Here is a 19,116-nt window from a genome sequence, read left to right on the forward strand (position 1 = left end):
GAACATTTCTTGTTGAATTATGGAGACGATCAAATGAAAGAATGGTTCTGTATTTCTTGCTGCAGGGCCTGGCCTGTAGATTTCAGTAAATGCTAGCCTGTACAGTTGTCATCATCATTATCAGGAAATGCATTGTTCAGAATTAAGGGAGAAGAAAGTATATGGTTTGTGGACTAAGAGTAAGGGTCCTTTGGAGAGGGAAGAAGAAGCGTGATTTAAGGAGATCTTGAGTAAGTATGGTGTTAAGTGCAAAAGCAGAGTGGTAAAACCTAGAAAAGGGAACAAACCTACATTTCTCTGAATTGGGAGCAGATATGGAAAGTAATAGGGACATTTTGCTCCTGGGTGACAGACAGTAAGGAGAAGAGAGGTTGGAGAGCCTGACATGCAATGCTGTCTACCTTCTTGTTAAATTCAGAGGAAGTCTCCACTGCAGATGTCTGCTTATGGCATGAAAGGACAAAATCAGAGTCACCATCATATGCTTTGCATCTGCTGTGAATCAAGTGCTGCATGAGATGCTGTAAACTGCTTCCTTTAATCCTTGTGAAAAATCAGACATTAGGGATTTGTATTCACGTTTTACAGATAAGAAAACACATCAAAAGGTCAAGTAACATACCCCCGATGGCATAGGTAGGAGAGGAAGGAGCCAGGATTCAGAGCCCCATCCTTCAGACTCCAGAGCCTGTGCTCTTTATTGAAAGGGAGCCCACCGGTTTGCTATCTTGTAGATGCAGACCTGCACTGCTTCATGGTAAGGTTCTGTGGGCTGGTTATTCCTGTCAGTCACCACAGTGAGTATCAAAAAAGGCCCTTCTTATTTGGGGGGTGCGTGACTGTGAAACGGGTGAACTGGAAATGTGAATTCTGGATCCCTGAGTGCCATAGCACGGCGCGGAATAGAGTGTGCGAGTTAGGACTCCTCGGTGCACCAGGAGAATGCCTTACAGGCACCAGCAGTTAGGGTGGGAGGAGGGATGTCCAGGAGGATGTTTGGACTGTAAGAGGAGCGCTACTACCTTGATTTTCCAACAAGAGGATCAAAGAATTACTTTCCCTTCTCTTTCCCACAGCTGCCCGTTCCTGTCCCTCAGCAGTTAAAGTCCTCTAACCACACTGCAGGCCGAGAGCCCGCACCCCAACACCCTTCTATCTACTTAGGTTAATGTTCTGTCCTGATGTAAATAACCACATTCTCATTTAAATAGCCTATTGAGAGGGTGCACCAGAATCTAGCCAATTTTTTTGGAAGAGATAAAGTAGAATATAGTTTCCCAATTTCCATCTGTCACCTAACACAACTCTTGTTTTAATATCTCACCATCCATAGATAACATTTTAGTCCTCTTATTTAATCATGCATTCACTAAAGAATTATTTATCGAATGCCCACAATATAATAAATGTTATTGCAGGCACTGGGAATGTGACACAGAAGAAACCACTGTCCCCACTCTTACACGGCCTCTGTTCTAATGGGGAAGTTAGGCAATAGTCACGTAAGATGTGTAGTATATTAAATGGTGATTAGACAGAGAGAAAAGTAAAGCAGGGGAAGCAGCAAGGAATTCAGGAATGGGAGTGATAGAAGTTTAGATAATGGTAGGGTGGGCCATGGAAGCTTGCCAGAGAATGGCGTTTCTGCAAATCCTGAAAAGTGAGAGACCATGCAAGTATCCAGGGAAGGAGTGTTCCAGGCAGAGGAGACAGCGCGTTCAGAAGCTCTCAGGTGGAAGCTGCGCTGGCAGCAGGTTATGTGACTGCCCAGAAGTAGTAACAAATGAGAGCAAAGAGGAAGTGGGTTCACATGGCCCAAGGACTGCGTGGTGTTGTAAAGATTGGGCTTTTCAGATGGAACGCCTCTAGAGGGTCTGGGCCTTTTTTTTTTTTTTTTAACTTCTTGCCATGGAAAAATTTAATCGTGTATACACAAAATGCTGTAATGAGTCCCGTTGACGATTCATTCAGCTTCAACAGCTTTCACTTTTGGAGAACTTTGAGCCAAGGTGTGTCAGGATTTGGCATGACCTGACTTGAACAGGATCACCCAGAAGAACAGCCCATGGGGAAGTGGGGGAGGCACAGGAAACATAGGAGCAAAAACTTAGGAAACTAATCATAGTGGATAGTACTCCATGAAACCAGGCAATAGTGATGGAGACAGTAAGAAGTGGTTAGTTTGGGGATATCTTTTAAAGATCTAACTAGATACCATGTATTTTATGCTTTGTTCAAAAAAAGAATTTGACAATGTACATAGTGCAGCAACAAGGGTAAGGAGATGTAGAAAAGAAATGATACCAAAATACTACTATTTTTTTTAATTTTTTTTTATTTTTTTCATTTATTTTTATTAGTTGGAGGCTAATTACTTCACAACATTGCAGTGGGTTTTGTCATACATTGACATGAATCAGCCATGGAGTTACATGTATTCCCCATCCTGATCCCCCCTCCAACCTCCCTCTCCACCCGATTCCTCTGGGTCTTCCCAGTGCACCAGGCCCGAGCACTTGTCTCATGCATCCCACCTGGGCTGGTGATCTGTTTCACTATAGATAATATACATGCTGTTCTTTCGAAACATCCCACCCTCACCTTCTCCCATAGAGTTCAAAAGTCTGTTCTGTACTTCTGTGTCTCTTTTTCTGTTTTGCATATAGGGTTATCATTACCATCTTTCTAAATTCCATATATATGTGTTAGTATGCTGTAATGTTCTTTATCTTTCTGGCTTACTTCACTCTGTATACTATTTTAAATTTTATTTCCTATTTAAGAATAAACCAAATTTATAAGCCAGGTTCCCCAAAAAACTGGCCTATAAATGAAAACACGTTTGAGACACAGTTCATCCATAAATTACAAATTTTCTTTTCTTCCCATATTATTTTGTAACCATGGATAATTGGGCCATGAAAAGGGTAAACATTTATTTGTAATTTATTAATGAGGTAGTGACACCTATTGAGGTACAAATCCCCAACAATTTCTGGAGTTAGCAAGTGTCTTGATTTTCTGAAAGAAGTATGATTTATAAACAACTATATTTAATGTAATGAAACTGAAAATTCAAATAAAACAAACAAGAAACCAGAGGTCAAAATATGACCCAAAAAAACCCCCTCAAACTTTCTGAGTTTTGAATAGTGATTTTATTCTACTTCCCTTTGTAGTTGATGAAGCCCTCTTTGCCCATTTTGTTGTGTTTAATGGCCCAGTTTGCCCTTCTAATCTCAGGCAAACATCTAAGGGATGTGTGCTGGTCAAACAAGTAGGGCAAATAAAAAAGGTGAACAAATGTGAATGAATCAATGCAAATCAAGGAGCAGTACTCAAAAAACAACCGTGTCATCAACAGTGAGTGGGGCAGAGAGGGTATTTTCATGTCATTTAGTCTTACAAGAACACCACACCTACATTCGGAAGAATCAGGATGAATTCCAAGGTCCTCCGGGTCTTGACTCTCTGACCTTAGGTCACTTGTTAATCTGTCTAAATTTCTGTTTTCATATCTGCAAAATGGGGATGATAGTGCCAAGTCTGTCTACTTCACAAGGTCTTTTGGGAAATCTAGGAGAGAAGCAGTCCCTTTTTATAAAAAAAAAAAAGGAGAGAAATTGGTGCTTCCATGGCACCTGCCATATGCCAGACACTGTGTGGTTCTCACAAGAGGCCTCTGAGGGAGGTCCCATTATTGGCCCATTTGTAGGTGTGGTGTTTTCAGCTCAGAGAGGTTATTTAACCAGAGTAAGCGCACACAGCTGGAAGAAGAAAGAGCTGGGATTTGGTCCCAGATTGGATCAATGTGAAACCCCCTGGCTTAAAAAGAAGGAACTAACTTCACTAAGCATCTTCCTACTCTGTGCCAGCGACTATTAGACATGGTTCTGTACTATCTTATTTGATGAAGTTTATTCTGTACTTCCTGTGTAATCAACATATAATAAGTGATAAGGAACAATAAAATCTGACTATTTTGCATTACTAAGAGGAGGTATGTTATGAAAACAATATTCTTTTCTTTCCTCCTCCTGTTCTTCTTCCTCTCCCCTTCCCTTGCCCTCCTCTCCTTCTTCTTGTTTATAATATGACTTGCATTCGAGCAGAGGAGAATCAGTGTGTGGTTTAGTAATGTCTGTGGCATGATTTTGTTTATGAATAAGGCTTACAAGGGGACAAGTGCACTTCTGCCATCTCACAGCTGTCTCTGAGACCTTCTTTCCCACAATACACACCAACAGAACCAAACAGGTTTTTCAGGGATGACTGTTGCATAGCAACACTGTACTACCCCAAGGAGAGCTAGAAATCATTGGGCTCACTGGACATACGCAGGAGAAAAAGCGATGAAGCCAAGTGGAAGCCAGTGTCACGGAAGATATGAATGGGCTTTGGAAGTGGACAGATCCAAGTTCAAAGGGCTGCCCAGTCACCCCAGTTACAGGAATGGTGGCCGTTTATGTCCCCTTAATGGGCCTCTGTTCCCGCGGCTGTGGAGTGTGGTAGCAGTACTGACCCCACGGAGCTGAAGACTGGACAAGTTAACAAGTGCCCTTCATGTCAATAAAAAAAAGAAAGTGAGGAAATATAGATGTATGTGCCCTGGGAACAAACAAGAGAGGTAAAACAGAAGTTCTTCAGTTGCCAATAGATTTTACCATCTTCTTATTGCAGTAAGCGATGTTTTCCTGCCCCGTTCCATCACATTCCCCAAGAAAGGGACAGTAATGGAGTCTTGTGGGCTAACGTGGTGAAGTGTCATGGGAGATTCAGATTTCGGCTGGACCTTTGAAGAATGGGTGGTTCTAGAGAGAGAAGAGAAGGAAGGGACATCCCGAGTGATAGGAAGCACGTGAAGGAAGCCCTGAGGAGTGGTAATAATTATGACCGAGATGATGGGTGAGACTCTCTTCACAGAGCTGTCCTTCCTGCCAGGAATACTCTTCTCAACCTCTGCCCACCCCATCCCTTGTTACATTCTTACTCTTCTTTCAGAGTTTGGCCCTCACTACTCCCTCAGGAAGCTTTCTCTGTCTTGACCAGGTCAAATCTCTATTCCTTTGGAAGTGTTTCATAGTTATGCATTTACCTTTATTTGCGAGAGTTTTTAATTTGTATCCATCCTACTCTTTAATTTCTATAAGAACAGGGGTTGTGTCTGTTTTTTTACTCAACTGTGTATCTTCCACTCCCTGACCTACTGCAGTACGTGGAACATAAAAGGGGCTTAATAAGTGCTCACTGAAACAATGTATATATTTTGGCTGTTGGTGAGGTAATAGCCTAGATAGGAGATGGGGTTTATATTTGAGATTGCTAATCCTGTTAGGTGCCAAGCTCTTAACTCATTTAATCCTTAAAAAACAATCCTATGAAATCAGACGTATTGTTACTTTCCTTTTAAAGATGGAGACGCTGATATCCAGAGACCTTAACCATCCTTTCCCACTGGCCCAGCTGATAAGTGACAGCAGAGGGATTTTGAGCCCCGCAGCCTTGCTTCAGAGCTCTTGGATTTAACCACATTGGTCTGCTGCTTTAGCAGTAGAGGCCAAAGTTAGATTCATGAGACAAGTCAGGGTAGATTTCTCTTTTAAAAGTGTGGATTTTTCCCTCTTCCTCCTCTCCCTCAAGTATCATCATTAGCATCACTTCATGAGAAAAACGACAGAAAAGAACTGCATCAAGTGTCACGTCTCACATTCATGTTGACTCTACATTCTGCCAAAGTGATATGTCCAAATTAACTCAGTACATAAACTGCACCTTTTAAAATCTGATTCTTAGAAACTTCTAGACCACTTATCTTAATCACCTTTAAAGAACCAGTATGTACTTTTCCAGAGCATGACAGAGTTAGTTGCTTTAAATAAAAGGAGGTGATTTGACTAAGTGGTATTATCTGAGACCCTTGGTTTCTGTTTCTTACTCAAAAAGCAGATCTAGCCTGTGGCCATCAGTATGTATTGAGTCATAAAGCTTCCGGAAGAAAGGCTTGATTTCATCAAGGAAACCGAGGACTCCTGAGTACCTCCAAGAATGATAGCTGTTACTACAATAACGTAGTTATTACTTTAAAGAAGCCCAGTAAAATGTGTCCCTCTGGGAAACAAAAAGACTTAGCCTAGAAATAGAAGTAGCCTGAATTGGTCATTTACTCAAGCCACCTGCCTTTAAACAGAATTTTTAAAAAATCACCTCACAGCAGTTGTACTATTTAAAGATCTCTGGGTAGAGGAATACATCACAGTAGTAAGATAGTGGTTAACACTTGGGTACTGCTATTACATACTAAGAGACATGTATAAAAATACTAAGATTTTTATACATGTCAATGTATTTAATCCTCATAGCAAACCTATGAGGTCCAGTTATTATCCTCATTTTACAGACGAGGAGCTGGATGCTGCCCAGAGTCACAGGGCTTGCAGATAGTGGCACTGTCTTCAAACCTAGCTAGTCTGTTCATCAAGTACATGCTCCTACACTGTCCCCTGGAAGCTGAATGTCACCTTTGTCTCCTTTTCTCTAATGGAACGCTTAACTTGTATTTAAGCCATTAGTGTTTATTAAAAGCCTGCTATACTCACTCTTTCAAAAATAACCCACTCTTTATGGCAGATACAGGTGCTTTCTATAAACTTAATTTTCAAGGGAACGACCAGGCAAAGAAGTAACAGACTGAATAAAAATAATCAGATTCTCCACAGAAAAAATGAATTTCTGAGTCAGTTGCAAATAGCGCTCAGTCATTGTGGCATTTTATGAAGTATTCCCTCCCCTAAGATAGAATTCCATTGTCTTCATGTGCCATAGCATCTGAAAATAGTATTTTTCGTGTGTCCCCACACTTCAGCTTTCTTCTTTCAGTCCGTGTTTTGGAAAGTCCACAAAACCCAGGGCCCTCGCTGCCGTTGCCTTGTGGTCTGGTGTAAAAAACCAGATGATGCCATGCTGGCTTGAACTCTCTCAAATGGATCAAACAGCACATTAGTCATTGGCAAATTTTTCAGGCCCTTTACCTCAGAGACTACCCAGTTCCTCATTCTTGCCACCCTTCAATCATGAAGTAATAGCAAGAAAAAGATGTGAGTACTTTTCGAGGACACCTCCCACCGCTTTCCTTCAGTGCCCGTGACTGATTCCTTCATTGTGGTAATGTTGAAGGGTCCAGACATCCAACGTGATTGGGCTTTTTTAAAAAAGTTTTAAATTATGAGAGTATGATAACACTTTTACAGGAGACTTGGAAAATCCACAGCAAAGTTACATGTAGTTCCACTATATACTACAATTCTTTTTTAAGTAGATAAATTAAGATTTTTAGTTGGAATTTTAATAGCAAAACTCTGAAAAATTAATAGAATGAATATACAGAGAAGTAGAAGGTTATAGTAGGCCTGAAAAGCACTATGAATTCAAGATAATTAAGATTTTTATACAACTTTCACACAACAGTAGGATACAAATTCTATTCAAGTTCCCATAGACTATAAACTAGGAGACCTAGGAACACATCCAGAGACATAAGACCAAGTGCAAACAGTTGATGGCCTAATGGTATTGAAATCATACAGAGTCTGTTCTTTTATCACTGTGGGATTATATTAGAAATGAATATCAAAAGATATTTGAAAATAACCCACATATTTTCTAGTGCAATTTGACTTTTACCAAGAAAGATCTTTGACTTAGCTATTGAAAGCCTCAATAAAGTTAAAAGATGAAAAAAACACAGAGGGTGATTGCAGAGATGAAAGCATTTAAATGAGAAATTAATATCAAAATGAGAAATTTATGTCAAAGATATGTTTAAAATCCCATGTATTTGGAAATGAAATGTCCACTTTTAAATGATGGATGTATCTAAGAAACTAAAACAAGGAAAAAGAAAGTATTTGTAATAGAATAAAAATGAAAAGAGAATTCACCAGGATTTGTTGCATGCAGCTGAAGCTGCTCAATGCAGTTAAATACAATGTGGAGTCTTGAATAAGGTATGAAAACAAATAATGGACACTAGCATAAAATTTTGTGAAATTTGAACAAAATCTGTACCTTAGATTGAGGGCAGGAGGAGAAAGGGCAATAGAGGTTGAGATGGTTGGGTGATATCACTGACTCAGTGGACATGGGGTTTGAGCAAACTCCAGAAGATAGTGAAGGACAGCAAAGCCCGGCCTGCTGCAGTCCATGGGGTTGCAAAGAGTTGTGGACATGACTTAGAGACCAAACAACAACAAAAGTTAATAATACTGTATCACATGTTCATTTCATTTTTTCTTAACAACGTAGTATTTCTTTATAGTCTCAGAATTGGATTAGAAATTTTAAGCCACATTCAAATTTTTATTAGATCCGTAAGATAATAAACTTTCCAGACTTTTAGCAGTAATACTAGATGCTAACATACATGGAAGTTTATTGAAGTTTTGAGTGAATATAAATTAGAATGTGTCGTTCTATTTGAACTAAGTTGTGATTGGGTTTTAATTGCTAGATTCCTTCTGTGTCCTGCTTAAGTGGCAAGCCTACCCAAGTGATTTCACCCAAGTGAAGCGTTTTGTCACGCCTTACACTGTTGCATTCCTGTGCTCAGTGCACTTAAAAGTGAAATTACATGGTCTATTTAATGCTTTCACTGTTCATTTACTGCTGAAGAAGTCCCTGTGGAATATGTCATCATAACAAAGGTTGATTTCAGATGTCGATACCAAGACACAGAACTGGCATCAGCAACCCAGGGAGTATGTAGGGACCGCAGCCAACTTTGGAGCAAACCCAGAACTCCTCATTCCCTGTACTGCCCCCAGGGCAAAGGCTATCTACCTGTTATAAAAGGGAAAGCACTGAGTTCATAATTGGTTTTATGCCCAGGGGGCTTATTTAAGTGCTTACCTGTTTAAGAAATTATTTATTTTGTGCTTCAAGGGGGTCAAAACCTAATTAATCCTAAACATGCTTTGTGATTTGCTTGCTCTGCAAGGACTGGAGGCCATTCTCACAGATCGCCTTGCTCCTTGGAAAGGGTTGGAAAGCAAGATTTGCAACACTTCTGAGCCAGGGTTCAGGCAGAGAGGCCCTGTATTTCTAGTGGAGCTACACTACAGACACACAGGGAGTCTGTCCTTTGCTTAGAAAGGGAGCTTCTTTCTGGGGCATAACCAGAAGCATCTGGGGCATAACCCCAGCTCTAATCAACTTTTCCTCAACCCTGCAATGGAAGATTGGATTGGGGGAAAAAATCCATACTGAAAAAATCCTAACAAAATCATGCCTCAGTGGAATGTAAATCTATGAGATGGTATTTATAGTAGAAATAGATGAGTTGAAGGGGATTCGGTCCTTTTCCAAGAAATTTTACTGGCAAGTATAGGTTCTTCCTCAAGTTTATATCAGAAAGACATCCATCAAGGATCCATGGCCCCATGAGATTTGTGTCTGCTTAGTTCTTCTTCTGAGCTAAGGGCTGCTTGTGCTGATTAAAATACTTCCAATGATTGCATAGTTGGGAAATCCTCAATTTCAGTCATATGCTTCCTCAAAAGGAATAATATGAGTTAGATAGAGTGACCAACTCTTCTCAATGTTAGACTGAAAGTCTTGCACCCCAGGAAACTTCCTTAGTCCCAGGCAAACCAGGATGGCTGCTCACCCTTTGAGGAGATAGAGTGCATTTCCCACAGTTTAGGTGAATTTATCCCAGGATTCTGACTTATAATATTCAAGAAGGTAAAAATAAGGTCATTGATGTTTTCTGTTAGTATGATTTTAGTGTTGGGGTTTTCTTAAGGAACGAATCTGTGATCTACTGTAGGAGGCTGGAGGACCAGCTAGAGGAGAGATGGTGTCCAAGCTCTTGTTACTTAAAATGTCATTATCTCCATGGGATTTCCTTTCTATTACTGTTGTCATCATTTTAAAGGTATAACAATTAAAATATAAATTACTTTAAATGGAGAAATCTGATTTTATAAAACAAGAGCTTAAACAGGTATTGGATCTAAGGATTTGTACTTAGGGAGTACACTTTTTAAAATTAAACAGATCACTGCAGGCCATGGGCTTGGGTGTCCATGGCCAACCCTTGTGGCCAGGTCCCTGGGCAAGACTCTCTCTCCTGCCTAATCTCATGGCAGATTAGAAAGGACTCTTTCCACTCACCTCTTACCTTCTCTTGATTTCCATCAGTCAGTCAATCCCAGTACCCTTTTCACTAATCTTGTACTCAGCATTTATGACCTAAAATGCAGTGTGGTTGCAGATGAAAATGTGTTCTTGGTTAATAGGAAGAGGGTGCTTAATGGCACACAGCATCCTCTGAGATGTGCTCTTCCTTCCACCTTTAACAAGATGTATGTATTTTAAATGGTCTGCTTCTTGAAGAATATCTTTTACACCTGAAAGAAATACCACTAGTGTTTTATTCCCATCCCATCATTTGTTCATCACATATTTTTTCACAACCAAGCTGTGGCTGTATACATACAGATAGGCCTGATTTGATATCATACTTTTTCTACTTACTAGCTTGTCTTAAGCGTTTTCCCATGTTGTGATATAGTCAGATATGCTAACTTTGAAATGTGCTTCTTATATAGATCTGCAACTATGTGGGACCTGCAAAGGTTATTGTTCAGTTGGTCACAAATGGAAAAAACATCCACCTGCATGCACACAGCCTGGTGGGAAAGCACTGTGAGGACGGCATCTGCACGGTGACCGCTGGACCCAAGGACATGGTGGTCGGGTAAGTGAGGGTGTGTTGTTGCGGAAGGGAGGGGCAGATCGAACATGGCACCTGGGGACTTTGACTGGACAGGGCCTTTTCATTAGGGGTCTTACCAAGACCCTCAGAGAGTCTTAGAATATGAAAATTTGAGCTGTCACTTGCACTCAAGGAGTAAGCTGCCCACTTGCCTGAGACTTCCCTGAAACAATCCACTTTATACCTGTTGTCCTGGCCTAATTATTTATAGCACTCTTTTTCATTCTCAAAAGTAGCCCAGATTGGATGATAAATTATACAGTCAGTTGACCTATGAGGCATTTGTGCCACTTTTAGCAGTATTTTCCTTCTAGAAATAAAGATATGGACAAATTAGAAGAAAACTAGCTATAGCAGAAATCATACTCTTGATGATTCATTTAATAAACTATTGACTATAGATTTGCACTGTGAACATTTTGTTCATACAGTGGGTTTTATTTCAGTTCTGTGCTGCTTAGAAAGTATGCACAGAAATGATATGACACAAAAGAACTTAATTTCCAAACTCTACAAACAATTCATTTAACTCAACGTCAAAAAAAGCAAACAATCTGATTGAAAAGACGGGCAGAAGACCTGATAGTTCTCCAAAGAAGACATGCAAATGGCCAACAAGTGTGTGAAAAGATTCTTGATCTGGCTAATTATCAGGGAAATGCAAATCAGAACCACAATGAAGTACTACTTATACCTATCAGAATGGCTATCATCAAAAAGAATACAAAAACAAATACTGGTGAGGATGTGGAAAAAAGGGAACTCTCAAACACTCCTGGTGAGAATGTAAGTTGGTACAGTCACTGTGAAAAACAGTATGGGAGTTTATCAAAAAACTAAAACTAGAACTGCCATATGACCCAGCAATTCCACTCCTGGGTTATATAAAAACAAAAACACTAATTCAAAAAGAAACATGTATCCCAGGGTTCATGGCAGCATTATTTGTAATTACCAAGATATGGAAACAATCTAGCTGTCCATCAACAGATGAATGGATTAAGAAGATGTGCTGTGTACACACACATGCACACTCAATGGAATGCTACCCAACCATAAAAAAGGATGAACTTTTACCATTTGCAGCAACATGGATAGACCTGGAAGGTATTATGCTAAGTGAAGTAAGTCAGACAATGATAGACAAATACTATATGATATCACTCATATGTGGAATCTAAAAAATAAAATAAACTAGTAAGTACGACAAAAATAAACAGACTCACAGTTATAGAGAACAAACTAGTGGTTATCAGTGGGGAGAGAGAAGATGAGAGGGAGGGACAAGATAGGGGTAGGGTACAAACTACTAGGTATAAAATAAGCTACAAGGGTATATTGTAAAACATGCGGAACATAGCCAGTATTTTATAAGAACTATAAGTAAGGTCTTCCCTTAAGGCTCAGATGGTAAAAAGTCCACCTGCAATGTGGGAGACCTGGGTTCAGTCCCTGGGTTGGGAAGATCCCTTGGAGGAGGGCATGGCAATCCACTCCAATATTCTTGCCTGCAGAATCCCACAGACAGAGGAGCCTGGTGGGCTACAGTCCATGGGGTCACATAGAGTCAGACATGACTGAGCAACTAACATACAACACACACACAACCTTAAAAAAATTTTAATCACTATATTGTAGATCTGTAACATATAATATTGCAACCATACTTCAATTTTTTGGAAAAGTGTGCACAACCAAGGATTACAAATTTGTTTTGGCTTTCAGTAGACTTGAAATGTAAACACAAAGTGACATATTCACTTAAGGTTGGTCAGACAGATAAAACAAGCCATTTTTTTTTTCTTTTTTAAAAAAATTTTCTGGTGGGATCTTTCCAGACCATATATTGAAATTATGTCTCCTGCATTGGCAGGCAGATTATTTACCACTGAGCCACTTAGGAAAGCCCCCAAACAAGCCATTTTTTAATGAATGAAGTATTACAGAAATAAATTCAATTCAAAAGAAATTTTCAATTAAATTTGTCTAATTTTCAGGAATATCTTTTAGGGCTTCCTAATACTGGTTTAAATAGTTTATGATAAAATCCCATTTAATCTCAACTATTCACTCAAAAGAAAAGAATTGTTTAAATGAACTGTAATTAAGCTGATGGTAACATTTCAGGCTTTGAATTCCGATCAGGTTTCAAGTTGGTGGTTATTGGGGAGGTTGAGCTTTCATGTTCCTGGGTATTTCTTTGTTTGACTGTTAAAATTTTCAAGTGTGAAAAACCTAGAGAGAGAGCTTTCTTTTAAGTCACTAAAATCTGAATCTTTTGATGTCAGGGAAAAAAAAGACTCTAGATTGGAGGAAGAAGCCTAAATTGATTTGAAAAATTCAGCTGTGCTTTAAATGAACTTGTTTCAACATCCTCTTAAAAGACTGGTCTGTTTCCTGTCGTGTGTCACAGTTGGTTCATGGTCTGTTTTGGAATACACAGTTCCTGACTGACCTCTGGAGAGCTTTGAAACGCAGGGTAAATGTCAGAGTTTCAGACAAATCGGTCACTTAGTATCTCTGCAAATTTACTCCAATAGGCTACTGTCAGTTTGAAGTATTTATTTTCTTTGGTCCTGTTTAATCTGTGTGATAATCATATGCTTCAGAGGAAATTATAGATGAAGTTCCCTACTAATAATGTTTGTTATTATAAATATTCCAGTATGTTGTCTGTAATTTGGTGTTTCTGTGATTTGCCTTAGTAGTCTTTGAGGATTTTAGAAGGAACTAATACTTATTTAATTTGGGGCCTACAGCAAGAGTCAAAGTAAATTCCCTGTCTCCGAGGAAAGTGAGGAAATGCGTTCCTTACTCTCTTAGTGCTGGCATAGTGGGTTCAGTAGTTGGAAGAATTCATTCAACAAACAGTTTGAGCATCTGAACTTATAAATATGGTCATAAAGATGTCTGGTCGTAGCCCCATGGGATTTTTTTTTTAATACTGTGCAGTTTTACTAAAAATGTAATCACGAGCAAATTCCCATTGGCTCTCTGTTTTACATATGGTATTGTAAGTTTCCATGTCGCTGTCTCCATATAGCCTACCCTCTGTCTCCTCCCCTCCCCCTGTGTACATAAGTCTGTTCTCTATGGCTGTTTCTCCATTGCTGCCCTGAAAATAAATCCATCAGTGTCATCTTTCTAGATTCCATATATATGCATTAGTATACGGTGTTTATCTTTCTCCTTCTGACTCAGACAGGGGCTCTGTAACAATCTGGAGGGATGGGATAGGGAGGTGGGAGGGAGGTCCAAAAGGGAGGGGACATATGTATACCTACGGCTGATACTTGTTGATGTTTGACAGAAAGCAACAAAATTCTGTAAAGCAGTCATCCTTCAATTAAAAAATAAGTAAATTAAAAAACTGTAATCAAGAGGATGCCATGAGAGTTATGTTAGGTTCGGGTGGTGGTGGTGGTCAGTCGCTCAGTTGTATCCGACCCTTTGCAACCTCATGGAGTGCAACACGCTAGGTCTCCCTGTCCATCATGAATTTCTGGAGTTTACTCAAACTCATGTCCATTGAGTCGGTGATGCTCTCCAACCACCTCATCCTCTGTCGTCCCCTTCTGCTGCCTTCAATCTTTCCCAGCATCAAGGTCTTTTTTAATGAGTCAGCTCTTCACATCAGGTGGCCAAAGTATTGGAGCTTCAGCTTCAGCATCAGTCCTTCCAATGACTATTCAAAGTTGATTTCCTTTAGGATTGACTGATTTGATCTCCTTGCAGTCCAACAGACTCTCAAGAGTCTTTCTCCAGCACCACAATTCAAAACCATCAATTCTTTGGCTCTCAGCCTTCTTTATGGTCCAACTCTTACATCCATACATGACTACTGGAGAAACCATAGCTTTGACTATACAGACCTTTGTAGGCAAGGTAATGTCTCTGCTTTTTAATACACTGTCTGGGTTTGTTGTAGCTTTTCTTCCAAGGAGCAAGTGTTTTTTGATTTCATGACTGTAGCTGCCATCTGCAGTGATTTTGAAGCCCAAGAAAATAAAGTCTGTCACTGTTTTCATTGTTTCCCCATCTATTTGTCATGAAGTGATGGGACCAGATACCATGATCTTAGTTTTTTGAATGTTGAGTTTTAAGCCAATTTTTTCAGTCTCCTCTTTCACCTTCATCAAGAGGCTCTTTAGTTCCTCTTTGTTTTCTGCCTTAAGGGTGGTGTCATCTGCATATCTGAGGTTATTGACATTTCTTCTGGCAATCTTGATTCCAGCTTGTGCTTCATCCAGCCCAGCATTTCTAGTGATGTACTCCACATATAAGTTAAATGAGCAGGGTGACAATATACAGCCTTGACGTACTCCTTTCCCAATTTTGAAACAGTCCATTGTTCCATGTTCCATGTAGATTCCCTAGCCTCTCCTGTTCAGAGTGCTGTGAAACCTTGATACTCCTTTCATAATTTGACTTTTAACAGAGCAACTTTTGTCTAGAGTGTTTCCCAAAGTACAGTATTTCCTTCATGATTCATTTGTCTCGCTTATTTTTTGTTAAGTTTCTAATATCACATTTTAGTAGAAAGAGTCTCATGCTAGTGGTCTGGAAACCAGAGTTCTGTTTCCAATTCTGTCACCTTCAACTGCAAGACTAGGGGTAATACGCATGACCTCTTGGGGACATTAATTTCTTCTCTTATGCAGTCTGAGAGTTAGGCCACAGAATCTACCTCCAGGCCCTTAACGTCCAAATTGTATACTGAACTAACATTAGGTAGTATTATGAAATAACATGAGCTGACTTGCACATGTGTATTTAAAGGATGTCATCGATTATTCTTATTTAGTTCTAACTTGTAGGTAGGAATAGCACATAGAGAAATTTAGGAAGATAGCCAGAGTTACTCCTCAGACTTGTCAATGCTAGAAATGGAACCCTGATAAGCTGTTTCCAGTGGAACAGTTTAGGTTAAGAGGATAGATTCATAAGCAGAGCATCAATCCAACATAATCAAAAAGACATATGGAAAATGACTCTGGAAAGATAAATAACCTTTATTACCAAAACCAAATTATCAAAGCCAAAAGAATGACCTTTCCTTGGAGTGTTTCTCTTAACTCTCAACCTGAGTTCTCAATAAAATTTAATTTCTGTGTTCAAAGGTATTTTGTTACCTATATTAAAATATTCATGTTTTAGATAACTAAGTCATGATTATAAGTTTGATTGCTTTAATGTGGAGGGGTGAGTCCTTGTAACTTTTTAAACTAACTTTAATTTTGACTTTTTGTCAATATTTCCTACTCCTTTAGTCAGCCCTTAGTGCCTGTCCTCATAAAAATAATCTTAGTTTGGTGTTTTATTTTCAATCCTAAATATCAGCAGTTCATTTCAACAACATTTTAGTTCTCTGAAATATGCATTCAATGGAAACTATTACTTGACTTTGCTTTAAACCACCTTCCTCACCAATAATCACCACACCCTCTGCTTGCTTCCTGGCAGCCCTGATTTAGAGCGATGTGAAGTTTTTTTCTTTTTCTTTTTCTTTTTTAACTAATATTTCCAGCGTATACCAATGGCAAGCTCTCAAAGTAGATACATAGATATAAAACGCAGAAGAGAAATGAGGCGAAGTAAGGCAGACGATACTAAACTGCTGTTTTTGTAGATCCAGAAACAGTTGACTGTTGGCTGTTTCATATGGTTCAACCTTAATACACAGAAAAGGAGCTATTTGGAGAAAATGGACAAGCTCTGGACTGATATTGGTAGTATCCAGTTTCCAAACTTGGGTGTGTATTGTGAGTTGAGTTGGGCTGCTTTTAAGTCTCTGGCCTGCTGTGATGTCAATATTTTAGAGGAAGAAAGGCCAGATGGAGGAGCTACTTTAGAATCCCAAAGCAAGGACTTGGGGATTTGATCCTAGCCAGAGGGCAGAGGCAGTTCCCAGATGATTATAATGATGGAAACGTCTGGCATAGTGCAGATTTCAAACTTGCCTGCTGAATAAAGTCACCTTTGATCACTTTGCAAAAATACTGATGCCAAGCCCTGTGTCCGGAGATTCTGATCTCATTGCCTGGTCATCGTGCAGGGCAGTGGTTCACAAACTCTAGGGGCCGCGTCAGAATCACCTCGAGGGTTTGCTGAAACATGCATGGCTGAGCCTCACCCCTCAGAGTTTCTGATTCAGTAGGCTTGGGATAAGGCCCAAGAATATGCATTTTAATAAATTCTCAGGTAATGGTGCTGGTCTAGAGAGTACACTTTGAAAGCCAATTACGTATGGCATTTTGACTAAGAAGCAGGATTGTAGTTCCAGTCCAATTAACAGTGATAACTTTTCTTTGTTAAATTTTTGAAATTAAATATTGTAACATTCACTTTTTAAAGTGTACAGTTCTAATTTTGATAAATACTAGTATAATCACAGTCAAGGTAGAGAATAGTTCCATCACCTCCTGAAAATCCCTGTGTGACCTTTTAGAGTTCAATTCTCCTCCAACTCTAGGCTCTGGCAACCTCTGGTCTGTTTGCTACCCCTGTAGTTTTGCCTTTTCCATGATGACACTCAAATGCAATAATACGGTGTGTAGCCTTTTTGAATCGGGCTTATTTCATATAGCATAATGTATTTCAGATTCCTCTGGGTTGCTGTGGACACAGGAGTTTATTCTTTGTAATTATTAGGTAATGTTACATTGTTGCGTTGTGTTGGTGTATCAGTTTGTTTACCTGTTGAAGAATATTTGGTTTGTTTCTAGTTTTTCAGAACAAAGCCACTTTTTTGTGTGAACAGAGTTGTAATTTTTCTTGGCTTGGGTAAATACTGAGGAATGGAATTGTAGGGACTTGTGCTACGAGTTCATTCATCTTGGTAAGAAACTGCCGAGTTGCTTTCCAAAGTGACTGTACCCTTTTGTGTTCTCATTTGTTAACTTTTAGGATCCTCTCAGTTTTTCCTGTTTCATGTGCTAGTAATAATAATGTCTGCTCTCGTTTTTGTTTTGCATTTTATTATAGAAATTTTCAAACATATACAAAAGTAGAAAGACTAGCATGATGAGCCTTCATTGTACCCATCACTCACCTTCAACAATTAATTGTTACGTGGCCAGTCTTGATTTAAATACATTCTTACCTAGGTAACTTGGTTATTGATATCTGATTGAGTTCCACTGTGGTAAGGAAGTATTTGGTATGAGTTGACTGCTTTTAAATGTGTTGAAGCTTGTCTTATGGATGGAATATGGTCTCTCTTGGTATATGTGTTCCTTGTGCACTTAAAAAGAGTGTTTAGCGTGATCAGATTGAATGCGTGTTCTGTAAATATCAATGAGGTTGTTTGTTCAAGGCTTTTGTCTCCTTACTAATTTTCTCTCTACTGTTCTATCAATTATTAAGAGTATTTAAATCTCTGACTATATTCATAGATGCATCTATTTCTCTTTTCAGTTCTTTAAGATTGTGCTTCTTATGTTGTGAAGCTCTTTTATTCGATGCATTAATGTTTAGGATTCTTATGTCCTCTTATGAATTGATCCCTTTATCATTATGAAATGACCTTTTTTATTCCTGGTAATATTCTTTGCTCTGAAATCTACCTTGACTGAGACTAACATAGTTACTTCAGCTTTCTTTTGAATAATGTTAGCTTAAAACATTTTTCCCATCTGCTTAGTTTAGTGTTTTTGTGTCTTTATATTAAAAATAAATTTGTACTACATATAGTTGGATCTTTTTATTCAGTCTGACACTCTCTGTCTTTTAGTGGGTGTTAAGTGATTTTTATTTTTATATGATTATTGATATGGCTGTGTTTAAATCTACCATCTTGCTGTTTGTTTTCTGCTTGTCACATCTTTTCGTTGTTCCTCTTTTCCTCTTTTTCTGCCTCTTAGATTACTTGATTATTTGTTATTTCATTTATCTCCTTTTAGGTTTATACCTCTTTGTATTTTTTAGCAATCTTTTTGTGTTTATACTGTACATCTTTAACTTAACCTAGGCTACCTTCAAGTAGCACCATTCCTCTTTACTTAGAGCATGTTAACAGTATACTCTCATTTTCCCTCTTTTGGCCTTCTAGCTATTATGTCATATGTTTTATATCTGCATATGTCATTAATATAAATCTCACCATATAGTTTTTTTTTAATTTTTGCTTTAAATTACCAGTTACCTTTTAAAGAAATTTTTAAATAAGGAAAAAAATATTTTATACTTAGCCATGTATTGAGTTTCTTTCAATTTTTTTTTTTAACTACTGGTGCACTGCTAAATTCTTTCAATTTGTACATCTTACAGTCTTTATTTTGTCTTTATTTTTCAAAGATATTTTTGAGGAGTGTAGAATCATAGGGTGTCCTTGCATGTCCTTA

At 38.8% G+C, this 19,116-nt stretch overlaps 1 protein-coding gene across 2 annotated transcripts in view; it reads left to right on the forward strand.

Annotated features, from left to right (window-relative positions):
- The window catches only part of NFKB1 (nuclear factor kappa B subunit 1), a 121,905-nt gene that overhangs the window by 60,271 nt on the left and 42,518 nt on the right, over positions 1-19,116 (forward strand). For both annotated transcript variants that reach the window (XM_043438262.1, XM_043438263.1), the window contains exon 6: positions 10,608-10,756. In XM_043438262.1, coding sequence (XP_043294197.1) covers positions 10,608-10,756 — 149 coding nt within the window. The remainder of the gene's footprint in view (positions 1-10,607; positions 10,757-19,116) is intronic.

The sequence above is a fragment of the Cervus canadensis genome, chromosome 19 (assembly GCF_019320065.1).
Source record: "Cervus canadensis isolate Bull #8, Minnesota chromosome 19, ASM1932006v1, whole genome shotgun sequence".
NCBI classification, from domain to species: domain Eukaryota; kingdom Metazoa; phylum Chordata; class Mammalia; order Artiodactyla; family Cervidae; genus Cervus; species Cervus canadensis.